The 19,170-nt window shown below is 44.5% G+C and overlaps 1 protein-coding gene across 4 annotated transcripts in view; it reads right to left on the bottom strand.

Annotated features, from left to right (window-relative positions):
* The window catches only part of C5H10orf143 (chromosome 5 C10orf143 homolog), a 40,756-nt gene extending 24,453 nt beyond the window's left edge, over positions 1-16,303 (bottom strand). For 2 of the 4 annotated variants that reach the window (XR_007108677.1, XM_047552053.1), the window contains exon 1: positions 15,442-16,303. Coding sequence is in view for 3 of the 4 variants with exons in the window: in XM_047552053.1 (XP_047408009.1) it covers positions 15,442-15,591 (150 nt within the window). In the remaining variant the exon portion in view is untranslated. The remainder of the gene's footprint in view (positions 1-15,441) is intronic. The other 2 variants (XM_047552051.1, XM_047552052.1) reach the window with 2 other exon arrangements.
* Positions 16,304-19,170: the final 2,867 nt, after the last annotated feature.

A 19,170-nucleotide genomic window follows, 5' to 3' on the forward strand; every position in this document is an offset into this window, starting at 1 on the left:
CTTGGGCAACATAAAATAAACAGCAGCTCCTATTGGACATAAGCATCCTCTCAAGTTTGCAGAAAGTGCTCGGGCACTTCCGGGGCTTCTCTCCCACCCACGTGTCCCTAGTCCCTCTCCCCACTCCACTTTAGAGGTGCTTCACAGACTCTTCCGTCCTACATGCCCTTCGCAGTGCTTCTAAATGGCCCACGTCCCACTTAAAATGAACCACATGAAGCGCTCCAACGCCATACAACCAGGGTAGTCCAGAATCCACATGCCAGGAGTTGGTACCTGGGTTCCAAAGAAACCGTGCAGCCTAGCTGTCTCGACAGCCGCACCACGTGGCAGGTCCACCGCAGGTCCACTTCCTCCACAGCACCCTCGGCTCCTCTGTGGGAACCAACTCTCCCTCCCAGGGCCTGTTCAGTCACTGTGGCCATCTTCCCATTGATGAAACTGCAGGTTTCCCACACACTCATTTAACTGAAGTTCCAGCTCACATTCCAGTGTATCAAAGTACATCTACCAAATGTCTGTGGGACTTTTCATACAAAGCAACCTTCTTCTTCACCTAAGTCAGAAGGAAGTCTGAAGAAGATAAGACCAGGCCCTTAATATCTCAAGTTATTCAGAACCTGCTCCACCTTTACATTGCAGAAAGAAGCATGTCGTGTTAAAATCAGTTTGCTGTCAACTTGAAAAAATCTAGACTGAAGGGGAAAAACAGAAATACTGAATATTCTCCAGAACATTTAAGCCATGTGTTTTAAGGTCTTCCGCAGCAGCATAGTTGACAACGTCCCTCAATAACCTCACACTTACTAAAAAGGGAAGCAGAGGCAAACACAGACAGAGACTAGAATCTATACTTCCTGATGAAATTAAAGATTCTTCTGGAACTGTGTTTTACACCATCTCTGTGTGGTTCAAGGACCTTAAGGTCAGGAGACTTGTGATCCTCCAAGGTGATGAACCAACATTCTTCAGGTGGCCGAGGGCTGGGGAGCCCATATCCTGTGGTGGGAGAAAGGGGAAGCCAGGCTCTGAGGTCCAGGCTGGCAGGGTGCTCCTCTGCAGAATGAGGAGATTATGCCTTGGTGACCCTCAGTCAGTAGAGTGGATGAAATTACTCATATTGTCTGCTATTTACTGTGGATTATCAAGAACTGACCACATATGACTTTTTACCATTTTTTTTCTTTATTAATTTATTATATACATATTGGAATTCATTTTGACATGATTAAATAAGCATAGATGATAATTTGCTCCCGTTCTGTCCCCAGTAACACCCCCTTCTGCTCCCTCTCCCCCACCCACCTATTCCTTTTCTCTACTGATCTTTCTTCTGTTTATTTGTAGTTGTTTTCTGTTAGTGAATAATGGATAGACATGAAGGTGAAATTCACTGTGGTGTACTCACACATACACACAGGAAAGTCTGATCAGACTAACTCCACCATCCGTCCCTCTCCCCATCTCCCCTCCCTCCCCTCAGCCCCTTCCTCTACTCTACTGCTCTCTCTAATTTCATGGGACTCCCTCCTTCCCTCTTCTCCCAACCCCAGCCCCTTGTTTTGGTCTAGCTCCCAACACATATGATATTGATCTCTACACTTACTTGGCCAATGAAACTACTGGTCAGTTATGATGGACTGGTCCAGACCAAAGGAAAACTGATTGCCACGGCCGCATGTTACTGTGGGACTGCCTGCGTGAAACGCTCCACTCTCTGCTCCTCCCGTCCAGAGAGGATCTGTCAGCCTGCATAAGGCAGATGAAGATTCACCACCAAGCTGAAAGACACTTGTACTGTATAAACAAAATTAAAACCCAGAATGTACACAAAGAACCCATTACTGAACACTAATTGAAGCAGATCAAGCACACAGCAGCCTCAAGCTGAAGCAGGAGCACAGTTCAGAAGGAGCAGCCTCTCATAAAATGTGTAAGTCAACAAGATTATGTATTCTGTGGCTTCAATGATGGAACCAAGTTGGCACAAGTCGTCTTAGAAGGACCAGATGCCCTGCCGAGGAAGTAGGACCACTTCATTGACATGAACTTTTCCCTTTATTGGAGGTGATGGGCCCACCTGAGATTAAGAAGGGAGGTGTCCAGGAGAGATGGGACTTCCATACTGAGGAGAGGAAGCTCTTGTAGAAACCAGTCTATGGCATTTCACTGTTGCTCCTGGAATGCACCAGACAACAGGCAGTTTGGCAAAGAGACCGAGTGGCAGCCCACCACTGGGGACTCAGCTGTGCTGACTACCTCTAGAAGTCCCCCTCTCTGCTCCAGGCCACTGGGGAATGGAGAGAGTAAAGTTGTGCAACCCTGGGAACTCTGCCATGGAAACGCACTGTGGACACACGTCAATCAGCACAGCAAGAAAATGACATATTGTTCATTCACATCAAACACCCCTGATTAAGCACACACACTTTATATGAGAGTTAGTGTATATACTATATATTAGAATACCAATGTAAATCATTAGATTTTAGTAATGCAAATGATGGAAGTCCACAAGAAAAATATATTGTATATAAAAATAAACAAAATAAAATAATTGAATCCTTCATCTTGAAAGTATTTTGAGAATTTTTATTGACTAATGGTCTTTTCCTGAAGATCATTTGTATTATAAACGTATGATACTTGTTGAGTCCTAGTTACAGGAAATAGTTTGCTGAGTTTGGTTTTTTTGAGTTGAGTTTCATTTTAATTCCACCATAATAAAGAAGTTTACTTTTGCTGGAGTTGCTGATATGGACGACCATCGGTCTGAATATAAAACAGGGAGCGCTGAATAGATCAAGATTAATAAGGCCCCACAGACTGCCATTTAGAAAGAACGCGTGGTTTCCATCAAGTAGATTCTTCCCAATGACATTTTCATTTGGAAAATGACCTTGCACTCTCAGAAGGGGTACTTTCTATAGCACATTGAAATTTGGCACAATGTCAAGCAGAGAGAGGGCAGAAGTTAGGATTTTTTTTTTTTTTTTTTTTTTGGGTGCTGGGGATCGAACCCAAGGCCTTGTGCTTACAAGGCAAGCACTCTACCGACTGAGCTCTCTCCCCAGCCCCCTAGAAGTTAGGATTCTCACATTCAGCTCCCAGGTCGCAAGGGCAAGCTGGTGTCCCCGAGGGACCCGAACCTCTTGATGCTGTCTCACTGAGCCCTGGCCATTTTTAAGACTCCTTAAATCGTCATGCTAGGTCTTTCAGCAGGCACCTTACGAGATGAGAGAGTCACAGAACCAGGTAAGGGAGCAGACGAGCTAAATGCTGGGGAGATAGTGAACGAGAGCACAGGAAACCCGCCACGTCTGCCTAAGGAAAGCGAAGACGAGCCCGTCCTGAGCTGCCACCAAGGTGCGCGCCCCTCTGAGGAAGCGGAGGATGTGTGGGCTGCGGCCCTGCCTCACACTTAAGTGTGCACGTCCAGCCCTCGAGGTGAATCACTTAGCCATGAAAAGGACATGCTGCCAAGACAATTTCATCACAGGGGAAATTCAGACCCATCGTGCTCAGTGAAAGAAACCAGACACAAAAGATCACATGCTGAGACATTCCACCTCCATGAGATCTCCAGAAGAGGCAGATCTAGAGGGGGAACGTGGGCATGCAGAGGTGTCCCTCTGAGGTGATGAGGAAGTTTCAAACCCAGCTGGTGATGGCTGCACTTAGAGAAACCGTAAGCCTAAACACCATCTCGATGACTGCGAGAGAGCAATCCAAAGAAGGGCGATCGCCTGGCATCCTGGTGCGGTCTTCCCTGAATAAATGTTCTGGAAATGCCAACAATTCTCATGTTCACATGTTCACTCCCTTCCTTTCTTCTCAGTTAAAAACATAGGCATCTGCATAAGTTGATAACCTGAGAGGTGCTTCCTTAATACCTACTATGTACCTTGCTTGGCTCTGGGCACTTGGTTATTGAAGAAGCAGCCAAGTCACTGTCCCTTCCAGAGTGGCTGCTGAATACAACAGGTGCATAAAGGAACTGTTCCAACCAAGGAAACGACCTTCCTGATGATCCTCACCTCATTCTGACTCTGTATCATTTACAAAGAAATCTGCCAGAAACCAGAAATGACTGAGGCTATGTGTAGCTGACAAGGTAAACATCCACATTAGGGTTATAACCAGAGATGAATTATCATTGATTTCCTTTTCCAAGAATGATAGCTGAATATATTTAAGTTAAGCAGAACACAGTATAAAGTAGCCCAGCAGATTCTTTCTAGAATAAAAACTGGGTGCAAAACTAAATAACTTGTTTCCTGAGGAGTGGGTCACAATTACTTCAATGGTAAGAGTAACCCTGGAAGGCACTCGGGCTTTGCCAGGGGGCTGCTTCATCAGATAGGATTCCCGATGTTTCACCAGGGATCTCAGCAGATGAGCTACGAAATATGGGTGAAGCTAGCAAAGTTAACTCCCAATCTTCTTGCTTTCTAGGTTAGACTGCTTAGGGTCACTGAACGGAGTTAAAGTCATCAATATGTCTAAGGTTTTGCTGACAAAGGACTACAAGCTTTATGGGATAATTTCCCAAGAGTAGCAAAGGTAGGTCCAAAAGTTATCCACATAGTAGAGTGGACCTAAAATATCCTCAGCCCGTTTTTTCACCAATTCGTATTACTAAGGACTGATGAAAATATCATGTAGCACTTTATTCATATCAAAGTTTGCACGGTTGCATCAAAAACATTCCAGTCACTGGGGTTGTGGCTCAGTGTTAGAGCGCTTACCTAACACACGTGAGGCCCTGGGTTCAATCCTCAGCACCACATAAAAACAAAATAAAGGTACTGTGTCCACCTACAACTCAGAAGTATATTAAAACAACAACAAAAACATTCCAGATGGAGACAAGGAATTACCCACCCTTTGCACAGGCTCAACTCTGGCCTGGAAGAATGACCTGTGAGGGTGTCACTGTAAAAGCATGTCCGTTAATGGACTGGGTCCAGACTGCTGCCCATCTGCAGAAGAGTCCAGAGGGGTGACGATGTTCCCAGGTAAACAGACCTCTCAACAGCAGGTGAGCTAAACTGCACAGAAAAGTCACAGTGGGTTGTTTAAGTGAAGCTGCTGCTGCGTGCACTACCTAAGAGTGTCCATCTTTTTTTTTTTTTTTTTTTTTGCAGTACTGGGGATCGAACTCAGGGACTTGTGCTTGCAAGGCAAGCACTCTACCAGTTGAGCTATCACCCCAGCCCGGAGTTTCTATCTTTTTAAGGCAATCTTTAAAACATTCTAAATCAAATCAGGTAGAAAACATTTAGAGTTAACATTCCTGAACACTTTAAGAAGGCCTTCAAACTTTAAACTTTGGAGTAGATGTATGTGCTTTGCTTTTCTGAAACTTTAATCAACTTGTATTATCCAATTTCTTGGGGCCAAATTGGAGCAATAGAATTTACCCTCCTTCATGAAATCACCAAACACAGACAAAGTAAATTGAATAACAGACTTTAAGACACTGACAACCAGAAACAAAGACTGCTTACCCCTGAGATATGGGATGCAAATGAGGTGAGCCCTATGACTGCCCAACCACATTGCCTTGATAGCTTCCAGGCTGTGGCAAGGGAGGTGGAACCCAGGTGGGGCCTGCTGAGCTCCCTGCGATGAGGACACATTGCAAAGAGGTTAGGGAGGCCAAGGCTACTGGATCTCATGGAGCAGACTACTGCAGAAGACAGTGGCTTGGAGAGAGAAAGATGCACTAAGCTGAATATCGATTAGCATAGGTACGGGATGAAATTACCCAAGGCTATGGAAAGAACCACCTGGAAGGATTAGAAATAACAACATTTGGTGCTCACACATGGCTGGGAACATTGTCTGACTCTACCAGTGAAACCAGAAATTCTCATAATTTTAATCACAAGACCCAAAAAGGGCTCAAGTACTTCCAAGTAGCTTATCTGTGTTCCAAAGCAAAGCTTAAGCATATTCATAGGAATCCCAAAATGTCCAGCACCAATATTTAAAATTGACAATGTCTGACATCCAAACAAAAATTAGTAGACCAGCAAAGAAGAAAAGTGTGATTCATAATGAGAATAATCCATCATAGCTGACAGAAGTCACACAAGTGCTAGAATTGGCAGAGAAGAACATTAAAAGATTATTATGAAGATTACAGCTGATCAGCCACCCTTTGCTGGTTTGCCAACCTTTTGCCTGCCCGTCACCCACTGCTTCATGTTCGCCCGCTGATTGCCCTCGGATCTCTTCCTGCCCATTGCTGCCTGGAAATCCATTGTCAGGGTACCTGCAGGTTTGATTACACGCAGCCACCACCATCTTGGAACACTGATGTACAGGGCTAAGGTTTGCCACTACCACTGCCACCATCTAGAGGCATGGCTGCTTCAATCTGGGGATATCGGCCAGAGCCTCGGGAATCTATTGTCAGGGTACCTGCAGGTCTGGTTGCACCTGAGGTCTTCCTGCTGGGTGTGCTAGTGACTGCCATCTGGCTGCTTCTTTGCAGGTTGATCCCTTGTGTGAGAACATCCCTAGTGGTCTCTGCAAATTGAATTGGCATTGAAATCTTGGAACTGCAGCAAGGCAGAACCTGGGGAATCTGAAGCCCAGATCCATCAGATTGCAGCTGGGTCTGTATGGGCCAGTCTGGGCCTGGCAGGCCTGTGGAAAGCCAGAGATGGGGGCATTTCCCCAGGGAGAGCACAGGTTGAAGAAATAAGAAAACCAGGCTCTCTCCAGCTCAGTGAGTCCGAAGTGTGTGGGGATGGAAGGGGCCAGCTACAACGGGTGGGAAGACTGGAAGAGGGTGAAGGCATCTTGCTATCGGCTTGCCCAGCGTCCACAACCACCTGACTGGTGTAACCATCAAATTTCAGACAACCCTACCTCGGGGGAGAAGGGAAGTTGAGAAAATTTTTGAAAGTGAATTGAAACAATCATTCAATTTTCCATTGAGACTTCCCCCCGCCCCCCGCATCTCACATCTCTACCATCTGTTTTTTTTTTTTTTTAATATACTTCTTAGTTGTTGATGAACCTTTATTTTATTTATTTATATGTGGTGCTGAGAATCAAACCCAGTGTCTCACACATGCTAGGCAAGTACTCTATCACTGAGTCACAACCTCAGCCCACATCTCTATCATCCTTGAATCCAAATATTTTTCAAGCATCAATTTATTGAGGAATGGGATGTCTGAACAGTATATAGAGTTTTGTTGTGTATTCTTATATTTTTACTTTTTAAAAAATCTGTATATATTTTTCTCTCACCAACCTGTCTCCCTGGACTCTCTCTCTCACTTCTCTCATACTAACAGCCAACCTCTATTAATTCCTCCCTCGTTCTTCCTACAAATTTGTACCTCTATCTTCTCTCTTCCCTCATAAACATCACATCTTACACTACTTCTGTTCCATCACTTGAAACAGTACACCCTTTTAGCAAACTTACTGTTTTCACTGTAGACAATAATTGAACACATCATTTCAGTTTATTATGACAAAACTGTAGACGACTTAATAGGAGCTATTTGGTTCAAGACTGTATATTGTTTGCACTGGGTGTTATTAATATTGGTCTCCCCCTTAGAGGTGAGGCACTGGAAGCCTTCAGGGAGACTATGAGACCACAGGGTAGAAACTGTACTGCCTCAGATCCATACGGCTAGATAAGAAAACACAGAAACAACATGAAAAAAACAAGGGAACAAGGCACTTCAAACAAACCAAGATATTCCAACAACAGAATCCATAGACAGCACAGAGAAGGAGTTTAGAAGGTACATAGGCTGATCTTTGAAATAAAGGATGGTATCAGAGAGAAAATACTGGAAGTGAAAGATCACTTCAATAAAGAGGCAGAGATTATATAAAGTTATCAAGCAGAAATCCTTAAAATGAAGGAAACAATAAAGCAAATTAAAATTCAATGGAAAGTATCACCAACAGAGTAGACCACGTGGAAGACAGAACCTCAGGCAATGAAGACAAAATATATACTCTTGAAAATAAAGTCACATACAAGAAGATGGTAATAAACCATGAACAGAACTTCTAACAATTATGAGATAACATGAAAAGACCAAATTTAAGATTTATCAGGATAGATGAAGGCATGGAGATACAAACCAAAGGAATGCACAATCTTTTCAATGACATAATATCAGAAAATTTCCTAAATCTAAAGAATAAAATGGAAAATCAACTACAAGAGGCTTGCAGGACCCCAAATGTACAAAATTTCAGCAGACCCCACCAAGGCACATTACAATGAGAATAACTAACATAAGGAAGAAGGACAGAATTTTAAAGGCTGAGAGAGAAAAAAATAAAATTACATATATGGGGAAACCAATTCAGATCTCAGGGTATTTCCCTACCCAGACCCTCAACACCAGGAGGTCCTAGAATAACATACATCAAGCTCTAAAAGAAAATGGATGCCAACTGAGAATTTTATATCCAGCAAAACTAAGCTTTAGATTTGAAGATAAAATAAAAACCTTCCATGATAAACAAAAGTTAAAAGAATTCACAACTAGAAAGCCTGCACTACAGGACATGCTTAGTAAAATATTCCATAAGAAGGAAATGAAAAAAAAAAAAAAAAGAAAACCAGCAAAGGGAGGAACTACACTGAAGGAAAGATCAGTCAAAGGAGAAAGTCAGTCAAGTAAAAAAACAAAAATAAATCAAAATGATCAGGAATATAAATCATATCTCAATAATAATCCTGAATATTAATGGTTTAAACTCATCAATTAAAAGGCACAGGCTGGCAGATTGGATTTTTTAAAAAGACCCACAAGATGCTGTTTTCCCTCTACAATGAAAACTACAGAACACTAAAGAAAGAAATTGAAGAAGACCTTAGAAGATGGAAAGGCTTCCCACACTCCTGAATAGGCACAATTAATATTGTCAAAATGGCCACACTACCAAAAAGGTTATACAAATCTAATGCAATTCCTATTAAAATTTCAATAACGTTCTTCATAGAACTAGAACAAGCAATTATGAAATTGATTTGGAAAAATAAGAGACCCAGAATAGACAAAACAATCCTTAGCAAGAAGAGTGAAGCAGAAGGCATCACAATACCAGACCTCAAACTACACTACAGAGCCACAGTAACAATAAAGGCATGGTACTGGCATCAAAACAGACCTGTAGACCAATGGTACAGAATAGAAGACAGAGACAAAACCACATAAATACAGTTGTCTCATACTAGACAAAGTCTATTCAACAAATGGTGCTGGGAAAACTGGAAATCCATACATAGCCAAAAAAAAAAATTAAATCTCCCTTACCTTGCACAAAAATCAATTCAAAGTGGATGAAAGATTGAAAGTTTGAGTATGTAGTGTGTGTGACAAAGTTTTGAATTAGTGGGACCTAAATAACAGCAGCATTCAAAGATACTGGTACTTGATATTCTATTAAGAAAAATTTGCCTCCAAATTCAAAGCTGGAAAGTCACTGGAATAACTGAAAAGAATCACAGTATAAGTCTTTTTAGATTTCCGGTATGTGTGTTAAGAATTGTGTACAAAGTGAAATGTCTGTGTACTGATTCTCAATACAGCCAATAAAATCTCAAATATGAAAAAAAATGGCAATTATCAAGAATACAAGCAACAATAAGTGTTGGTGAGGATGTGGTGGGACTGCAAATTGGTACAACCACTTTGGAAAGCAGTATAGAGATTCCTCAGAAAACTTGGGGAACCACCATTTGACCCAGTTATCCCGTTCCTCAGTTTATGCCCAATGGACTTAAAATCAGTATACTATAGTGATGCAGCCACATCAATGTTTATAGCAGCTCAATTCATGATTCCATAGTAAAACTATGGAACCAACCTAGATGCCCTTCAACAGATGAATGGATTAAGAAAATGTGGTAGATATACACAATGGAATATTACTCAGCCTTAAAGAAGAATGAAATTATGGCATTTGCAGATATATGGATGAAGCTAGAGAATATCATGCTAAGTGAAATAAGTGAAACCCCCAAAACCAAAGGCAGAATGTTTTCTTTGATAAGCGGATGGTGATCCATAATGGGGGGAGGTAGGGAAAAATGAAGGAACTTTGGATTGGGCAGAGGGGAGTGAGGGGATGGGAGGGGTGTGGGGGTGGAAGTGGAATGAGATAGACATTATTATCCTATATATATATGTATGACTACACTACTGATGTGACTCTGCACCACGTACAGCCAGAGGAATGAGAAGTTGTGCTCCATTTGTGTACAATGTGTCAAAATGCATTCTATTATCATGTACAACTAATTAGAACAATTTTTTAAAGGGTTATTATAACTGCATATGTTCAGGATGTTAAAGGGAGACATGGATCCAAATTGAAGGCTATGATATCTGAGATGGAACATGCACTAGATGTAACTAATGGCAGATTAGACACTGTAGAAGAAAAGGTTAGTGAACCTGAAACAGCAATACAGGGTATTAGAAACTGAACACAGAGAAGGCTTTAAGTAGGCAACACAGGACGACTTCAAGAACAGATGTATAATTGCAGTTCCAGAAAGACAGGTAAGGGAAACAAGAAAAATATTTGAAAATACAATAGATGAAAATGTCGCAAATTTCATGAAAACAATGAACTCACAAGTTCAAGATTCAAAATAGCTCTAAGCACAAAATCTTAAGGATTTACTCCCACAAAGCACATGATAAATTGCTCAAAGCTACTGATAAATGTTTTGAAGCAGCCAGAGACTAAAGAAATGTAAATATTGAGAAACAAAGATACAGTGACTGCAGATTTCACCCCAGAAGCAATACTACAAAACAGGGAGCAACACCTTTATAATACTGAAAGAAAAAAGCCTATCTTAGAATTCTGTGCACAGTGGAAATACTTTCCGATATGATAGTGAAATAAAAACTTTCTCAGTCAAAAATTGAAAAACAATTATCACAAGTCTATAAGAAATGCTAAAGGGGGCTGCAGGTGTGTGTAGGTGGTAGAGCACATGCTTAGTACACACAAAGCCCTGGGTTCAATCCCCAGCACCAAAAAGAGGGGATTAAAAAGAAGGAATTCCTTTAGGTAGGAGGAAATGGATGTCAGAAGGAAATAAGGACCAATACAAAAGAAAGAGTTGTACTGGAAATGGAAACTATGTATATAAATATACTTTTCTTGTTATTGAACCTTCTTCAAAATATGATAGACTGTTAAAAACAGAAAATAGTATCAATACAAATGAAGTTTACAGCATATGTCAAAGTAAAATATAGGTCTACAAAGCACAAAGTTGAGAGGAAGGAAAAGGGAGGTTCTCATATGTGAAGTGGTACACCATCACCTGAAGTTGACTGAAGATGGACACTCTTACTCATAAAGCAGACAGCAAAGCTACAGCTAATAAGACAACTAAAGAAGTAATGTACTATCATAAAAAATGTCCCTTAAACCAAGAAGGGAAACAGCACAGAGAATGAATAGGACAATCAGGGCCCAGGAGCAGAGCTGCTCTGGGAGGACAGTCCTAGAAGAGATGGTCACTCATGACACAGAGCTTCAGGTTTGAAGGCGGGCACCATCCCTCTGAGACGCTGTGCTGGGCGGGGTGTGAACAGAGCTGGGCACCGGGCACTGCATAAGAAATCTTGCCACGAGTTCCAAGGTGAGCGTATCCAAAGCCTTCACTCCTCCTGCCAGGCATCACACCTCCTGTGCCCACACAGGACCCAGGACACAATAGAAGCTCAGATGTCTGCAGGGGGAGATGATCAACACAGTTGACAGGCAGCTGACAGTCCCCACACTAGCTAACTGCACTGCAGGGAAACGTTGATCAGGACCAGGATGCACCTGACTGGCTCTGCCCAGCCATCACCTGCCAGGCAATTTTCTAGGCTCTGCTGGTGGCTGTATGCACTCAGTACAGAGCCACTAGGCTGCATGCAAACTGGCGGAGGAAACTAGCTGGAGTTCCCCAGAAATCAAATTCTGGAGAATCAGGGAGGTGGGGGAGAAAACTTGGAGAGAACAGAAAACTTCATACAAGAACTTGGATACTTGAACTCAATCTGGATTATTAGATCTAAGACTAGGACACAGTACAATATAAATAAGAACTTTATCAAATTAAGAGGCAATACACACCATGGCTATAAGATACCCAAATCATCATTCTTTGGTAATAGGAAGCACGGCAACTGCAACCTTGCACTCAACTTCAGCAATTCCAGTCTGATAGCTCATTCATGGTTTCTTCCATTAAGTCTCCTCTGTTCTCTGGTCAATAATGACCTCTGGCTCCCCTTCCCTGACAGACCTCAGCATTACTCTTCTCATCACCTTATGAGGGCCAATTTAGGACAGTATTGTTAAACCTTGTGTTCCAGCGCCGTGAGCCCCACACAGAAAGCTGTATGGCCCAGTGGTTAGGTGGGGAAGCTCTACAGACAGCTGGAGCTTAGCTTAGTTCCACCTCTGGCTTGCTGTTGGTGCACAGGACAGCCAACAAACCTTCCTGCACCTCAGTTTCCTCGTTTATAATATGGGAATAATAAAAGGTTGTGAATCTTCAGGGGCTGGGGAGATAGCTCAGTTGATAGAGTGCTTGCCTTGTAAGCACAAGGCCCTGGGTTCGATCCCCAGCACCCAAAAAAAAAAAAAAGGTTGTGAATCTTCAACTTGTTGGCTTAGGATCAGACTTCCTTAACAGGACTCCCATATCATAAGAAATAAAAGCAAGAATCAATAACTGGGATAGATTCAAACTAAATAGCTTTCTCTCAGTAAAGGAAACAATGCAAAGAGAGCCTACAGAGTGGGAGAATATCTTTGCCACTCATACTTCAGATAGAGCACTAATTTCTAGAATATATAAAGAACTCAAAAAACTCTACATGAAGAATACAAATAACCCAATCAACAAATGGGCTAAGGATATGAACAGACACTTCACAGAAGATCTACAAGCAATCAACAAACATATGAAAAAATGTTCACCATCTTTAGTAATAAGAGAAATGCAAATCAAAACTACACTAAGATTCCATCTCACCCTAATTAGAATGGCGATTATCAAGAATACAAGCAACAATAGGTGGTGGAGAGGATGTGGGGAGAAAGATACACTCATACATTGCTGGTGGGGCTGCAAATTAGTGCAGCCACTCTGGAAAGCAGTGTGGAGATTCCCTAGAAAACATGGAATGGACCCACCATTTGACCCGGCTATCCCACTCCTCGGTCTATACCCAAAGGACTTAAAATCAGCATACTACAGTGAAATAGCCACATCAATGTTCATAGCTGCTCAATTCACAATAGCCAGACTGTGGAACCAACCTAGATGTCTTTCAATTGATGAATGGATAAAGAAACTGTGGTATATATATATACAATGGAATATTACTCAACTATAAAGAATAATAAAATTATGGCATTTGCAGGCAAATGGATGAAATTGGAGAATATCATGCTAAGTGAGATAAGCCAATCTCAAAAATCCAAAGGGCGAATGATCTCACTGATAAGTGGATGATGACACATAATGGGGGGTGGGATGGGGGCAAGATGGAGGAAGGAGGGACTGTATAAATGGAAAAGAGGGGTGGGAGGGGTGGGGGGGAGGAAAAAATAACAGAATGAATCAAACATCATTAACCCTATGTAAATGTATGATTACGCAAATGGTATGCTGTTACTCCATGTACAAACAGAAACAACATGTATCCCATTTGTTTACAATAAAAATAAATTTAAAAAAATAAATAAAAGGTTGTGAAATCCAGATGATCCACATGGTAACTGTTCAGTGACCAGTAGTATTTGCCACATCACCACTAAATGTCCCAGAGTCACAGAAAACCCGGAATGGCCTAACAGGAACTCCATTTTCTCCAAGTACCACACCAGGTTTCTCTCAACACACTGAACCACTGCCTCCCAGGTGCTGGGGGCCACCCTGAGGGTCGGGGTCATCTGGACTCCACCCTTCCCTGCCCTCCCATCACTGTCAGCAAGACTACAGCAGGCTGCTCTCCCCACCCAGCTGTGGGGCTGACACACCACAGCAGGCAGCCCTCACTCCGACCCCACCCTTTCATTTCCCACAGGGCAGTGGCGGAAGCTCTTAAGTGTCCGTGTGACCCTGTCACTCCAGTTCTTGCTTCCACACAGTGAATAACAACAGTGATAGCAACACACAGGGGATGGTTGGAGAAGACCTCGAGGTCCCTGGATGTCCTTGGACCTGGGTACCACCTGCCTTACACCTATATTTAGGGAACCTGGTTTCCACCACCCTGGACTGCTCATTTCCATACTGTTACGTGCGTCAGAACCAAACTCCATTCGTCTGCACCGACACTGGAGGCTCTCAGCCTCTGGTACAGAGGAGTAACCTACATGCTGGTAATAAAATAACTGGCACCTAGAGGTGGGGTGCTGCTGACAGAAACACAGATGGCACTGGTTTCGGGTAGTGGCTGGTGAGGGAACATATGCGGCAAGGTAGAAAGTTAGTCACTGTGTTTGTCTCACGCAGGATGGAACCCAAGGCCTTGTGCATACTAAGCACTCACTTTACCACTGAACTACCCTCCGACCCCACTAGTCACCATGTGGAGGGGGGACTGGGGAGTGAGCCCCGGCCTAGTGAGTTACGCCCCAAAAGTCCTAATCACTTTTGCTAGTCTACAAAAACGTCTGAAAAAAATGTTGCCTGCGTTACTGAAAAAACAGATCTGGCATTTATCAAGCCTGTAGCTCTCAAAGAAGTAACTGAGAAAGAAGAAATGCTGGGTATCCTGGCAGCTCACTGCTGCTCCGTAGCAAGGAACCACGTGAGTGAGGCCAAGAAATAATGCCCACTTCGCAAGCAGGGGGGAGACCACAGTTCTGCTAAGAGGCTCCATTCCTCTTCCAGCTCCAGCCCTAAGGGATTCTTCGCGACCCGCGGCGGTGCTGGGCTTTCCTCCTGGGCGCTTCCTTCGGCTCCGGCCGGCCTCACCCTGCGCTTTCCGGACTCTCAGACACGCCTTCCCAGCTCTGCGCTGGAGCACTCTGCCCCCAGCACTGGCACGTGAACCTGTCCCACAGCTCCCCAAGGACGCTAGAGAGCGGGCAGCGGGGGCCATCTGGTCCAGACACCTAACATCCGGGGTCTTGGAGAGGGTCCCCAGTGCACAGCTTAGGAACCCCGGTCTCGGGTCCTGGAGAGCACGCGAGTGGGCGACGCCTGGGCTCCGCGACTCTGCGCAGGCGCGGAGGGGGCGGAGCGAGGTCGCGGCCTCGCATCTGACCACGCCCCCAGACACGCCCCGGGTGACGTGCAGTCCGCCAGGCCAGGCTGCCTCATAGGCGCTCCTCCACCCGAGCCGAGGCTGGTTTGGGCCCGCCCAGGGCCATGCGCCTTCCCGTTCCCAACGCCCAGGCCCCGGGGCTCACCGCGTCCCCCGGAACCGGCAACTCCTCCGGCTTCCGCCGTCGCCACTGGCCCAGCGCCAGACTCTCCATGCGGCCTCGGGGCCGAGTCAGGGGCCTCTCAGGCCCACAGGGCGACCGGGCCGCCAGGCTGGCCACGCCCGCCACGCCCATCTTCCTTCGCACGTGTGCCGGGGGAGCCTATGAGGAGGCGGGGGCGTGGCTGCGAGGGGCGCGAGCGCCGTACAGGGCCGTGGCCGCAGGCCGGAGTAGCGGAGGCCAGAGCTTCTCGGAGACTGGGGCTCGTGGGGCTTTGTCCGCGTGCCCCACGCCGCTGTTCCGCAAGGGAGGTGGCTTGACGCTTCTCGGATCCTAGAATCGGCTGTGGGTCCCCGAAGGCCCATCTGTTTAGGATCGGCCACGCTCCATCCACAGCCCCCGAGGCGGCAGGAGGAGCGCCCGCCTCCTCTCTCTCGCAATTGGTCGTGGGGCGCCGTCCTCCGCTCTTCCTGCATTTGGTGGGCTGATAGATGGCGCCGCGGGCCAATCAGCATGACGATTTTGCGGCGGTTTCTGGAAGTTGTGGACCCGTCGACGTGCCTCTTTTCTGGGTAGGGGAGACTGCACGCTGGGAACCGCCGAGCTCATGCCTGGGTGCTGCCCTGGGTGCGGTCGCTGCCTTTGGTGGCGCCCTGTGGATAAGCTCGGGAGCGTTCCACTCTGCAGACTGGAGGGCGCAGGCGCCGGGACCCACGGGCTGCGCAAACCGAAGCCAAAGCCCAGAGGCGGGGTCGTTCTGCGGGCTCGGCGCCTATGCGCACGCCTGAGACCCCTGCTGTAACAGACTGCCGGACTCCTGCCAGGCAACTTCCTCCCGCTCCGCCGCCCAGCTCGCGACGGTTCTGCACCACGGCGCCCGGACCCAGGGCCCGCTTGATGAATTGAAGCAGGGCATTTCTTTGCCAGCGATTGGCTGGCGGTGGGCTTGTGACCTCGTTTTGGCCAGTGAGAAGTAGGAGGGCAGAGTTGGGAAGGACTCTTCTTCCTGTTAAAGGTGGAGGTGGATGTCTGGAGCTGCCTCCTCTACTGTTGCCTGGTGTAACTTTATGGAACTGCTGCAGCCTGGCCGCACCACAGGAGCTGCTGGGGCAGCCCTAGTGGAACGTGGGAAAGCATCCAGGGCTGGAACGACGTGCGCTTCCAAACCACCCGACTGCCTGTGTCAAGGCTGGCACGTCTCTGGGTCCCTGAGAGCTTCCCATTCTGCTGCAGTGAAAGGCATCATTTGTCCATAGCCCTGTTCTTAACCTTTACAGTGAAATGCACGAAGCTGTACTCAGGCTACTTGCTACGTGACCTTCAAATTAAGGAGCGAACCTGCCTCAGTGTCCTGACTTGTGAGAGATGATGATGATGACGACTGACAGGGCGTTGTGAAGACTAAGTTAGATATTTACCTATAAAGTACTGAGCACTGCCTGACAGAAGTGCTCTGTTAAACAGTACTACTACTCCTCAGGACTGCTGCCACCGCGGGCTCACGATTCGGTATCAAAAACCCTTGGGGCCAGATGTGTTTTTTAGAATTCAGAAATGTTTGAATTTTGAAAGGGGTAGTGCATATACTACGTTTTCTGCAACACCTCCAACAGGATCTCGGCCAGCACCCTACAACCAAGCATTTCTACAGCACCATCTGTGACTGGTTACAAATATTTGCCCTGAGTGTGATATATAAAGAGTATAGTCTCATCAGTTCAAACAAGCCTGCTCCAAACATGGTAGGGGGAAAACGAATTTTCAGAACCGTTTGCATTTCAGACTTGAATTAGCGCACTGTGGTGGCCCTATACTACTTCCCTCTACTTGAAAAACATGTTTTGTCTTGCTCTTTAGGTTGAGTGACTTGCTTTGTTATCCATTTTCAGATTCACCACTCTTTGCCCCTAGGGCTACTTTTCAGCTGTGGATAGAACAAAATTTCAACAAGTTTAGTTCCAAGATCTAATTGGTTCTTACTAGGGAGTCATGAACCAGGCAGCATGTAGTCTACAAAATAGAAAGGTGTACCAATGAGATAGAGTGGATGAGTTTTACAGGCAGAACAAAAGTGGAGGAACCAGGAGCAATAAACAGCAGATTGGTTTATTTCAAGATTCCTTATGGGGGTACAAATGAAATCTTGTTGGCTTAATGGGATTTGGCTCTCTCCTCTGATCTCTTAGGTCAGATTTTACTGTAGACAACTTGGGTTTCTGTGGTGGCGTCAAGCTTGGAGTGCACCACTCTGTTTGGAACACACTGTCTTCTCTAGCAGGTGCTTGAACCATCCCCAGAGCCATTCCCCCACGTAAGGAGAGGAAGAAACTCAGTCCATGAGCCCATATGGCAGTGGGTGTGTCTAGAAGGAAGCAGTTTAGTCTGCAGATGTAGCTCAGTGAGGGAGCACTCATCTTACTGTGCAGGGCCCCAGGTTTGATCTGAAATGCAGTTTAGCTTGGCACACTCTTTACCAAACATCAGTCATTTGGGAGTTCACTGCAAAGGGTATATTAAACTTCTGTTGTTTATGTAGTATATTAATTTAAATTCTCAACATCTTAAATTTTAAATTTTTAAAAAATTTAAAAATAGTACACTGCATTTATGAAATGCTTTAAAATATTCATTGTTTAAATATGTTAAAACAAATACATAACCTATTAGAAGAAAATGTAGGAAAAGCTTCATGACTGAATTCTTGCATATGATACCAGAAAAACAATGAACAAAAGAAAAAATAGATAAATTGCACTACATCAAAATTTAAAATGTCTGATTTTTAAAAAAGGTTTATACATCAAATGATATTATTAGCATGGTGAAAAGGTAACTCATGAAATAAAATATTTGTGAATCATGTATCTCATAATGGGTTAATTATGGGCACAGTGGCACATGCCTGTAATCCTAGCAGCTCAGGAGGCTGAGGCAGGAGGAGAGTTCAAAGCCAGCCTCGACAAAAGTAAGGCCCTAAGCAACTCATGAGACCCTGTCTCTAAGTAAAATACAAAATAGGGCTGGGGATGTGGCTCAGTGGTCCAGTGCCCCTGATTTCAAAAACCCCCACCAAAAAAAAAAAAAAAAAATCCAGAACTTAAAGAATGCTTACAAATTAACAGTAGCAAAAATAACTAGTAAAACCTCTCCCTAAAGAAGATATATATAAATGGTCAGTCAGCACTGAAAAGATAATATCATCAGCTATCAGGGATATGCAAATCAAAACTATCTTGACATATCACTTCATGTCCATTAGGATAACTATCAAAAGAAAAAGAAAGAAAATGAAAATAACAAAGTATTGGATAAGATTTGAAGAAAATGGAAACCTTGTGTGTTGTTGGTAGGAATATAAAGTGCTGTAGCTACTACTGAAAACAATATGTTGGGCTGGGGTTGTGGCTCAGTGGTAAAATAAATGAATAAAAGGTCCATCAACAACTTACAAATGTGTTTAAAAAAGAATATGTTTCCTCAAATTAAATACAAAATTACCATATAAGCCATATGTCTATACAAAAATCACTGAAAGCAGAAACACCCATGTCCATAGCAAAATTTGCCACCATATCCAAAAGTTGGAAGCGTGGATGAGAGAGTGCGCAACACAGTACACCCAGCCGACGGAAGGTTATTCTGTCTTACCCCATTTTGTTGCATCATCCCAGATGTGGAACTCATGCAAACTTTAAAATTTATAGTGTATAATAT

The sequence above is a fragment of the Sciurus carolinensis genome, chromosome 5 (genome assembly GCF_902686445.1).
Source record: "Sciurus carolinensis chromosome 5, mSciCar1.2, whole genome shotgun sequence".
Classification (NCBI taxonomy): Eukaryota; Metazoa; Chordata; class Mammalia; order Rodentia; family Sciuridae; genus Sciurus; species Sciurus carolinensis.